This window comes from Adiantum capillus-veneris, chromosome 6 (assembly GCF_014529385.1).
Source record: "Adiantum capillus-veneris isolate H3 chromosome 6, ASM1452938v2, whole genome shotgun sequence".
NCBI classification, from domain to species: domain Eukaryota; kingdom Viridiplantae; phylum Streptophyta; class Polypodiopsida; order Polypodiales; family Pteridaceae; genus Adiantum; species Adiantum capillus-veneris.
The window spans coordinates 173,511,688-173,523,676 of NC_140936.1; the positions used below are offsets into that span (position 1 = coordinate 173,511,688).

General features: G+C 41.5%; 1 protein-coding gene and 2 pseudogenes across 1 annotated transcript; all 3 read left to right on the plus strand.

Annotated features, from left to right (window-relative positions):
• Window positions 1–5,749: 5,749 nt before the first annotated feature.
• LOC147456737 (uncharacterized) lies at window positions 5,750–6,367 on the plus strand. The gene has a single exon (XM_086515538.1). It carries the CDS (start codon window positions 5,750–5,752, stop codon window positions 6,365–6,367), a length of 618 nt encoding a protein of 205 aa, XP_086371664.1.
• Window positions 6,368–7,682: 1,315 nt separating this feature from the next.
• On the plus strand, window positions 7,683–8,186 carry LOC147456738 (uncharacterized; annotated as a pseudogene).
• A 1,112-nt stretch (window positions 8,187–9,298) lies between these two features.
• LOC147456739 (uncharacterized) lies at window positions 9,299–10,604 on the plus strand (annotated as a pseudogene).
• Window positions 10,605–11,989: the final 1,385 nt, after the last annotated feature.

Sequence of the window (11,989 nt, forward strand, 5' to 3'; positions counted from 1 at the left end):
ATGATCTACACGATGCCAAGAAAACTGTACTATGAAGCATGCATCAATGTCACACATGTAGTATCGTGGATGTCAGTAAGACCATCAATAAATGATATGTAAATACCGAGGGAGCGTGACCCAAAGGGTGGGTGGTCGGAGGCCCTAGTGGGTTGTCAAGCCACAACGCCACGTATCTAAGAGTACAAATGATCTCAACACATGCTATCTACACTCTATCTACACACTATCTACTCTTGAGTAAGCTAATCTAGCCAAAATGACTAGTCTAGCCACTCTACTACTACTCCAAATGCATCAAATACTACAAGGAATGAACAAGAATGTGATATAAAGGCTAAATCTAGGCTAGATATGTCCAAAGGTGATATGGCCATAAAACGTATTAGGATGGCCAAAGAGCGTATTGGGTCATATCAACATCTAGCACATATGAGCATATGGATGTGTTCCCCTATGCGTAAGGATCACAAATATGTGTCTGGATCTGAAATCAGAGCTGACCCACCTGATATGACCACTTGGCCAAAGGGCATATTGGTACCTACAGGTCACAGATCTGGACGTGGATTTGTATGGTCATGTAGGGTATCAAGAGAGGATCCTAACGCACTAACCCGTGCTCAAAACGGATAATCCTAGCTCTAGATACAAGAAATCTATGGTCGCCCACTAATCGCATACTAATCACACTCTAATCTCACAACTAAAGCATGCACTAAAGACATCAATCAATAGAGAATAATATAAACAACACGTGTTCTCCTCTCTCTCTCTCTCTCTCTCTCTCTCTCTCTCTCTCTCTCTCTCCCCCCCCCCCCCCCGCCATCATACCCAGAGACCAAGAGCACAGACAATGGGGTCATCTTGATTGCTTTCTGTTGTTTCTCGTGCACGTATGAAGAATGTACACGATCATGCAAGAGAGAGAGTTGGTGCTGGCGAGACAGAGCTTGAGGGGGGAAGGGTGTGCCTGCTAAACTTGACCAGAGAGAGGGGAAGGGAAGGGTTGTGCATGCTTGTGTGTAGTCGCAACCTCGCCTTCCCTCAGAGAGCTCTCCCTCCCTCCCTCTCTCTCCCCCTCTGTGTGTGTGTACGAAAAATCTCGCTCTCTCTCTCTCTCTCTCTCTCTCTATCTATCTATTTATCTATCTATCTATCTGTGCTCTTTGTCTCTAAATGGGGGAATAACAGGAGGTGGGTAGGGAGGCAAAGATGAGAGGAGGGGTCTGATGGCGAGGGAGAAAGCCTTTCCAGCTAGCCATGAGATCTCCACCACGTCTGTGTAGTAACCCACTTGCTAAAAGACAAACAGAAACCTTAGAAGAGGATGCACATATAGAGAATGGACAAAGAGAGGGATAGGTACCTTAGAAGAGGATGCACAAAGAGAGGAAGAGCCTGGAGAGGTACCTTCAGGCGATCGCGTAGATGCTCTGTCAAACCTATTCCTTGAACATAGAGCCTGAACAAGCTGAATATTGGCTTTCCTTGAAAGGTGAGATCATGCGATGCATGCAACTTCCAATGCAACAACTAAATAACACTTCCAATGCAACAAGTAAATAACAAGCGTTACACTGAAGTTAACAACCACGTAACTACAACTTTTTTTTCCTCTCCAAACCATACCAACGTACTGCCTAAAGGCAGTGCCAACAAAACTGAGCCTTCTCCGGCGTACCGGGATAGGTACACATTATATCCGGCAATGTTAACATCTGTTATCACTTTTAAACATATGCCTAATGAAAAATGTATAATGTTTGACAAAATTTGATTTTATTGAATACCCAATTTTAAGCGCTTTTAACTTATATTAATGAAAAATTTGCCATGCTCTCACCTGGACACGCGTTCAAAAAGTGATGCAAGAGTGCATAGTTGGATTGAAACTTGGGCCCTGGCCCCTTAGTCAAGCATCAAGCTAGAAGCCTTAAAACTTGGCCTATGATAAATTTTTGGTGGGTTGTGGCAACTTATTTTGTTGCTTTCATATGGACCTTGTGTAACACCAAGTGCACTAGACAATCCCAAAATGGGATGTTCACGTGACTAGGTGTGACACAAGCCTCTATATTACTATACAAAAGTCCTTTCATGGAAGATATTATGGGGACAACAAAATCAAGATTAGGGGAATTGGCAATGATATTTGCTTAGGGTGCAAAGTAGCTTCAGAAGATCTTGTTCATTTATTTAAGGACTATTCTACCACCAAGGGGTTAGCTTTAAAAATTTGCAAGTGAATAAAACATGGACCTTACAATTCTTAAAAAAGACTAAATATTGGGAGGTATAGAACTAGGCCCGACTCTAGTGCTATCTTAAGCACTACCAAATCAAGATTTTGGGAATTGGCAATGATGTTTGCTTAGGGTGCAAAGTAGCTTCAGAAGATCTTGTTCATTTATTTAAGGACTATTCTACCACCAAGGGGTTAGCTTTTAAAATTTGCAAGTGAATAAAACATGGAGCTTACAATTCTTAAAAAAGACTAAATATTGGGAGGTATAGAACTAGGCCCAATTCGCATGCCCTTATATTGTTAGGTAGTGCTATCTTAAGCACATCTAGCACACCATGAACTCTCATGTGTATGAGTGGTTGACTAACATTGCATAGTACACTATTTCAGAAAGTCAACGACATAGAAGCTATTGCAAGAAGTCAACACAAAGCTAAAGCAAAAAAGGCGGTCATTTTAATTAATGTCCTACAACCATGTTTTGAGAAATATGATAAAGCAAATACAGAGTATTTGGAGAACAACAGGCTAAAGATGGAATGTTATGAGAGTGCAATAGGACCGCAAAGCATTTAAATGGAAGAAGGAAGAGTAAATGGGAGCAGACGCAGTGTTTCGGGGCTACGGCTACAACAACGCATGCGGAACGGAACGACAAAGATAAAGAGAGAGGTTACGGGAGCGGTTATGGGAATGGATACGAGAACCCACATTGCTGCGGGAACTATTTTTCCAAGCTAAAGGCTTACTCCCATAATACAAATGTAACTTTCCTCATTTTTATGACTTAAATGGGGCCATGGGCTTCCAATTTGTAGAAGGATTGAACCCACAACCTCATAACCTAGGTATTTAAGTCAAAAACCTCTTTTTAAAAGATAACCTTTTGTAAGTGAAGAAAGAGAGCTGCACGTTTGTGAGAGCTCTCATAGCCATTTGTGAAGGATTCATTGGAGCTATTTATGCATCAACATTGCTTCATATTGTGTCTCTAATAAAGTGTAAGTGATTATCAATTGCTTTTCTACTGTCTAATGTTCAATTTATAGTGATGATTAATGCTCTCTTTATCCGCTCATTAGTAAGCTAATTAGAGTGATTTGGGGCCTTAATTACACTCCTTTTGCATGCAAAAGTATGTAGAGCATCTACTTACGTAACTAGTGTGTTTGCAAGCCCAAAAACACTGATTTTCTGCCCTGGTAGCTAAGAGATCGCGATTTTTTACCATCTCAAAATCTGAGATTTGAGTGCTTGATCATGTTCCTCTATGTTATATACATATGAATGATGTTTGCTCATTGAAAAGTCTTGTAAAGAGAGTTGTGTTGTTTGTATTAGCTTGATTCCTTATTCGATTGGTTATGTGTTGCTTTCATTGTGTTGCTGATAGATCCCGTAGCGTCTGATAGGCCTACGTAGCCTCCATGCACTAATTGGGTCACTTCCCCAGGCATTGATAATATGTTAGTGTCCGAAAATGCTATGCTTTGACGTCCAGTCGCGGTGTGCCGCTAACATTGGCACAGCTGCTGAGGTATGAGTACCTAGATTAGCGGGTCTTTCTTGCTTTTATCACTGTCAAAGGTTCCTCTAATTTCGATTACAATACTTTCACTTTCACATTAGAGTAGGTGAGAGGTTGGAGTGGGACTTCAAGGCTCTCGAGGTAGCCAGAGGGTGGGACTCTCAAGGACCTCTTAGATTAGGTAAGGATAATGTGTAGGACATGCTATGCCTTTTCATTTGGCATTAGGATTTAGACCTTCGTGAGCTCTTTGTAGCATTCATTTTGCATCGTTTTTCTTTAAGTTATTTTGTCGTTTATTTTACATTTTTTTTCGCATTAGGAGTAGGTAGGGTAGGTCTCACCGATCCCGCGAAAAGGGTCTAAAACCATAAAAAAAGGGGAGTCTTGACCATTAAATAGAAAAGCATTCATGTATGGTAATAGGCTTGTTTCATTGAGCTAAAAATTGTTCAGAATGATTATGATATGATAGAACATCATCTTTTTGCATGAAAAAGCTGCAGTTGGAACATATTTGAAAAATTTGAAATTTGGCCCCAGATAAGAAATCGCGATTTCTTACCAGTCATCATACTGCTACATTTTTTTGCATGGCTGTGTTGGGTTAGGACTATTAAGCATTCTGGTCATGTTAGATCTGAAAAGAAACTCATAAATTGGGCATGATCATCAGTTTAGAACCTAAACAGGTAAAACAGCCATAAACACATGATTTGACATGCTCACAAACCCCACCTTTGGATGAAAATACACTTAGGAGACTCTACTACATGTGTATAACAACACTGGCAAATCAAACAGTGTCACTGTGTGTCAGGTAAGAGATCGCGATCTCTTACCATTCTACATACTACCATACTTTTTCTGCATGACTGTGTTGGGCTATGTCTAAGGAGCATACTGACCAAATTGGTTCATAATTTTTGGAGTTTTAAATTGTGGTAAGTGGTCATCATTTTAGCATCTCAGCAGCTAAAATAACACATATTGACTATTCTAGGAGTTTACAAATTCCAAGTTTTGATGAAAACATACCCATTGTACTCTGTTGTATGTGTCTAATACACCTAGATTTTCAAAACATGTCACTGTGTGTCAGATATTCTGTCATGGATGGGTTGTCCTATGTTTACTGAGCACACTGGTGTTGTTAGTTCATAAATGTGACATTTGAAACTCATGTGGTCATCATTCTATCATCCTGTCTCTGAAATAGCACAGATTGCATGTTCTGATATGCTTTCAGAATCCACTTTTGGTGGGCAACATACTTTTTGAGCTCTACTGAATGTGCTTAACATATCTGAAAAACCAAAACATATCATTGTGTGTTAGGTAAGGAATCGCGATTCCTTACCATCCTTCATACTGCTATAAACTTTTTGTGCTAGCCTTGTAGAGTATGGTCCCAGGATTTTAACGGTCTTTACGAATCATCAAAATTCCTTCCGGAGCTCAAGTTATCAGCAATCTTGTGAATCTAGTCAAATAAGGAATCGCAATTCCTTGTCATACACATACAGGTGCATTTGCTACTGCTAGTCTTGCAACCATTGGGGAAAGAGAAGAGGTTCAAAAAAAAAAAAAAGAGTATGGAGCCTTTTTCTCGGTCATTGGTGCCAAATTTGGGGAGTATAAGTTTCGCATCGTTACGAGTGGGATGACACCCATAGTCAAAATTCTAGTCCCGGGACGATTTTCGCATAGTGAATTCACTATGGGAAACTGACGAAAATCCGGGCAATTTTGTCCGAAAAAAGTGCGCTATTTTTCGTGTAGTAGTGATCTACTGTCTTCAAAACGAGTTCTAGACAAGTTTGGGTAAGGTCAAATAATTTTGAAAATCTCCCAGAAAAATTGACCAAAATGGCCTCTAAACAACCCAAAATAGGAAACTGCCCAAAATAGGAAACAATCCAAAATAGGCATGACCACCACCAAGAGAGTGTTGCTTACGAAGCCCGCCAAGCATGGGCATGGCCACCACAGCATCTAACCTTTCAAGATCCCATAGCTTCAAATTGGACTATAATGTCAAGATCACATTTGCACGAGAAAACATGTATGGTGCTAAGATCTGCAAGGATTGTACGAATCACTACGTGGTCAAGATCGAGGATTGCCACTCTCATTTTGATCTAGCACTATGGGTGAACTACCAGGGAGATCGATACATGGGTAGAGACGGAGTGTCATATCTATTCGCAGATAACCCTGATGCAGTAGATGTGTTGGGCCGGATAGTACCGAGGGAAGTGCACTATGTAGATGAAGTACCATCCAGGTCAGTCCAACCAAACCTCAAGATGATTAATTTGGTAGTAACAAAAAGAGTCTGCATAGGTGATGACAATAGAGCCTTATACAAGAGGAATGACTCAGGGAGTGAGTTCTTCTATCACAGAAAGAACCCATTGAAGCACGGCCTGACTGATGAAAAGGTGCTTTACGTCTTCTTCAATAGGACTGAGAGCTTTCACAAATCCATAATCCTCAAGGATACCTTTGGCCAAGAGTGGGATCTCTTATCTGAATTCAAACACCTAGGAAGGTCTTTTAACCGAGGAGGGGAGACTTCAAACACCTAGGAAGGTCTTTTAACCGAGGAGGGGAGGCAAGCACTTCAAAAGAAACTATTCGTTTGTCGCAATCAAAAACTACATCACTAGGTGCTAGGTCTTGTCATCAAAAACGACTAGACGCAGTATCTCCGAGTGAATCCAAACTGATTGGTTCAGGAAACATGCATGCCACGAGTGGTCATTCGACCAATAGAGGGCCAACAAACCAATTCATTCACCAACACTTCACATGCCATTAAGAGCATCAAAAACAGAACAAGTTGTGTCTATTCAGGAATAACTAGTGCTCAGGCCAACGCCAAGGAGCACCATACAGGAGAACAAGGCAATGTCCTTAGTAAGAGCAATAGGAGCCACAAAAATAGTTGGAAGGAAGGAAGGGACAGAAGAGCTAGAAGCAAAAAGAGATAGAATGAAAAACAACAGTCGGCTAGGGAAGGGCAAAAGCAATCGATTGAGCTAGTACCACTAAACAAAGAAGGAGAATATTATGAGGGAAATGATGGAAACACCACCCTACCAGTAGAATACGCAGGGCATAGCAATTTATCTATCCTAGATTGTGGAGTAGGAGTTGCAATTGCCACAAAAAAGATGTGGGAAACTCGGGGAAAGACCAGCTTTAAAGCAAACATACATAAAGTTATAGTTGGCTGATGGATACATTGGGAAACCTATCGGACTCCTAGAGAAAGTCATTCTCACCTCGTGTGGAGTGGAGTACGAGCATACATTTGCAGTAGTAGATTTTGGGAAGAACCCAAATTATGACATCATTCTTGGACGTCCGTTCATGCGGCAACTAAAAATGATTCAGGATTGGGGATCCAACTACATCTACCTACGGCAACCAAAGGCCATCACATGCATTAACGCGATTGATCACTCCTATCGAGATGTGGCAAGGACACCAATAGAAGGAATAGAGGCCATCTCAACAGGAGACGAATCTGAGGTTCCTTCATGGGTCTCAACTCAAGGATTCATAGGTGGATAAGTAGAGCATCGGATGATGAGAGCTTGAATAGGGACCACAATGAAAACAAAATGGTTTTCAAGATTGTAGTATAGTACTAGTTCGTACTATCTAAGTAATCTCAGGTTCAAGAGAATCCAGTGTCCAAAGTCAACAACACATAATGTTGAATTCTGGGGAATCCAATTCAACATACATGCCTATTCTATTAGATACAAATGCTGTATTTCGATCACCAAACATCGAAAGCAACATTAAATTTTTTAGAAGTGCCATGGGGATTACATTTGAAAAGTTTCATCCAAATCCTCCATATACTATAATAGTGGAACCCCACTCTTAAGGATGTATGAGGACCCAGAAAGCAAGAAAATCTTTTATCAAGATCAAACTAAGAATTTCTACAGGCCCATTCCCCCACCAGATCTATCAGAAGAAGAGGCAAAGGGTTGGTTTCCATTCGTATCTCGTATGAATCCTAGTAACTATCAAGCTTTATTTATTTCAAGAACTCCTAGGGCGAATACACCAAACACAATGCCATATCCAAGTGAGATAGTCGGCCTCAATGGGCCACAAGCATTAAAGCCTACTCTTAGCCACCCACCTGGCTTTGATCCCAAGATGCTACCACAAACCATCAAGCAAGGTGACCACACAAGATGTACAAGGTATCCAGGGGAGGGTACGAAGGCTGAAACAACAAGCTCTCTTAAGTCAGAAGCTGGTCAAGTTCAATGAATGCCAACATTGGAAGGCTCAAACATTCATCAGGAAGCCTCACACAATGGAAGAACTATAATGCCTGATAGTCGCATGGAGCCTCTTTCAGAATACATGATTAAATGAAGCTTCCAAACCAGCGCTTCAAGCATTCAATGCTTGTATGAAGATAAACAAGGAGGCCAATTCCAAATGCTATTTTCCCATCAAGGAAAGAAGCATGACAAACCAAGAGTCTTCAAGTATCTACATATGAAAAAACTCACATATGTATACAAAGATATGTAATTGCCCTATCAAGTACTTATTTGTTGTTCTAATCTTATCTATTTGCTACTTCCCTTAGTAGTGCTAGTCTTCATTATGGTGGCTGAGTTTTCCCATAGCAAACTGCTACTAATTTACATGCGCAGGCAGCAACAACTTTTGAGAACTTCATGGTCGGGGGCAAGAAGAAATATTTGAGGCCGAGAAAATTTGGGCAGTTTATGATGATGATGATGGGTTGTTGCCCCATTTTCTACACCCATAGTGACGAAATGATTTGTGTACTTCCATTCCATGTGCACATGAATTGGTTATTTCTCTCTAAAACAATATCTAAAGATGTGTACACACATGGGTTAAGGTTGGTTTTGCCTACATGTGCGGTGGATTTATATTTGGGAAAACGTTGATCCGAGGGTCTGTGGGTGGATATATTTTTGCACATCATGGCGCATGATGCTGGACAACTACCATAAACTATTCGTATTTATCCTTAGAAGTGTGACATGTGGGCGTTGTACAAGCTTTGGAAAAACCTTGCAAGGGTGCTACGCACGTAGATGAACCGGTTGAGGTGATATTGCATTACAATGTAGATCGTTCTCACATAATGCCAACAACTACATGCGCAGGCATCTATCTTTAGTGGTACCTTTGCCCTATCAACAACTACTTATTTTCTATACTGATTCTTTCTATTTGCTACTTCCCTTCATGCTAGGCTTCATTATAGCCGAGTTTTCCCATAGCAAGTTGCGACTAATTTGCATGTGCTTCTTATAATTTCATGGTCGGGGGCAAGAATAAAAATTTGAGGCCGAGCAAATTTTGGTGGTTCATGATGATGATGATGGGTTGTCCCATGTTCTACGCCCACAGTGAGTGAGTGTAGCCTAACCCTACATCACAAAAGGCATCAAACCCTAACATACTCTCTCTCGTTCTGTGTAGCGCGATCGAGCGCAGTTAGCATGGCGACGTGCTTTCCTTACCGAATGAAGCCTGATCTGGGAAATCTCATGGAGGAGGGCGTGCAACGTCTGAAAAAAACGCAGTGTACGTATTTTCCTGCTGCTTTTCCCTCACTGGATGTCTTTTCCTGGCTGCTTATTTGATGCTTCTGGCTTGCAGTTCAGGATTTACTCACAAGATCTGGTCTGCCAAAGTCTAGGAATGTGCGGGATCTTCAAGATCGAGTGCTGCGTCTGACAAAGCGGATGTCCCAAAGGAAGGAGAGGAGGAGATTCCAGGAGTGGATCCAAAGAAGGAACCGGATGCAGAGAAGGAACACGGTTCTGTATCTTCGCTTCGTAGTCATTTAACTTCTTCCTCTGCAAGCATCAAGAGGAAGAAGTGGAGAGTCACAGATCCAGCAAAGATTGCTCCAAGTTTCTTCCACAAAGATTTGTTTGCTGCCAACTTCCCGTTAGTGGAGATTGTTGATGTTCTTGTGGGATGCCACTTTCCCGTTCAAGAAAAGTTCGAGGGGAATGTTCTGGATGAAAAGGAAACAGCTCAGGCTAGGTGGAGATGGTTTAATAAATTCCTGGAAGCAGAACATGCATATTGCAAGGCAGAAACTGAGCGGCAAGCATTTCCTGTGCATTTTGCATTTTTGGATGGTGTGTGGAAGTTCACAAAACCCTCCAGGAAGGACGTGGAAATTCACAATCAACGCTGTGCCGGGTTGAAGCGGAAGTGGTCTTATGAGGAATTGATGGTAGGGAGCAAGAAAAGGAAGGTCGACGATGAGGAGAATTTAGGATGCTACATTAATCCAGACACGGAGGATGTACAGGAACCATTTGGGACCAGTCGGTCTGATGGTGATAATCAGGGACTGTCTCTCTTTCCAGAGGAAGCTGCTGAGCTGTTGGGTGACTTGCAAGAGGATGCTGATGTGGCAACAGGATTTGCTGATGGAGTTCTTCATGTCAGTGATGACAGACCGCGGGAGAAGGCTGCCTCCAAGTCTAATATCATCTTCAATCCAGACAGAGTTGTATGTGTGTTGGAACGCATGTTTCTGGAAGACAAACATAAATGGAATGCTCGATTTCAAGTTGGTTTTTATGCAGTTAAGCATGCTATGGTTAACTTGTCAAGGGGGCATGGTAGATTTATGTATGTCTTGGTTATGACCTCGTCCACGTGGTCGTATGGGATTCTTGTTCCAGAAGGGTATGTGCAGATTAGAGATGGGAGGATTGATATGAATTCTATGGCTGAGTTTAAAAGGCACCAGGGAATCACAGGCATGAAGAGAACGGATGTTGAAGAACTACAGGTGAAATTCAAGAAGGGCACTGAATTTTACAGGAAGAATTATCGTGACGATCGACAGGCAAGTTATGCGGATGGCCCTATGCTCGTTGGCACCTACTACTTGAGCTCCCAATGGTTTTCTTTGCCCAAGGTTAATTATGGTAATGGGAAAGTTGAAGGGGTACGCAGGTTGTTCGATGGCTTGATGAGACTCTTTCTTGGTGATTGTGTGTTCGACTTGAAGGATGAAGACTATAAGCAGCGGTGGCAGTTGAGGGAGAAAATGTTGAAGGAAGAGACTTATGTTTGGTATGGGTCGGAGCAAGAGGTGTGCACTTGGTGATTGGCGCATGTGACATGTTTAACAGGTTGAATATATATCCCTGTCTATTTGTTGTACGTGTGTTATGCGTTTGTTTGTTTGGATGTGTGCATTTATTGCCTGATAGTACTTGATAGAGTATTTGTATTTTTGGATTTGTTGATACTACATTTATTTCTTGATAATGCTTAACCTTGTATATTTTTATTTCTTTATCCTGCATTTATTTCTTGATAAAACTTATTCTCTGTGTGTGCTGTTTGTGTGGTGTGTGTGTGTGTCTGAGAGAGAGAGAGAGAGAGAGAGAGAGAGAGAGAGAGAGAGGCTTGTTACATAGTTGTTTTCTGGTTGTTTTTTAGGAATGTTTCTTTACCAATTGTCCGTGCGAACGCATCCTGATGGAAGGCAGCTGTCTGCAATGGATGCCCGCTCTCCTGAGCCCCTCTCTCAGCTAGGATTGTGATGCACAGTTGGCGGTTAAGCCTTGCACTTGTGAACGGTCCGCCTCTGACATAGTAACCAGTGATTGCCTTCTAATCTTTGTCTTGAGAGGCATGTTAGCGTTCCAACATCTCTATGTCTTGGAGCTGAATTTAACTTTCATACCAAGCTTATTGTAGGCATTAAGCAAATGGAGTATCTTGAAACATGCTAACTTAGTTTAAATTTTAATTTTTGTTTGCTGCTATGGTGCTACACATTTAAATGTGAGTATTTAAACATGAAAGTGAGCAACACATAACAAAATAGAGTAATATGTTATAAGCAAAACTTTCTTTTCATTGATATGCACAGCATGCACAAATGTTATAATAATTCCTCTATTGTTGTTTTGCCCCTTCTATCTTGTCTTTTGAATTCATATGGACACATGTATGTGTGGGTGCATGCATATTTGTGCTAATGCGTATGCAAGCACACGTATGTAGGTTCTGCATGTGGCCCACACATGTAGTGGTTTGGGTGTGTAATGAAGTAGCCCAACAACGAGAATAAGCTGCCCATGCCCAGTGTCTAGACGTAAGTGCAAGCTGGGGGAGCTCGAAGCCCGTGCCACTTGTACTGCTGCCCACAA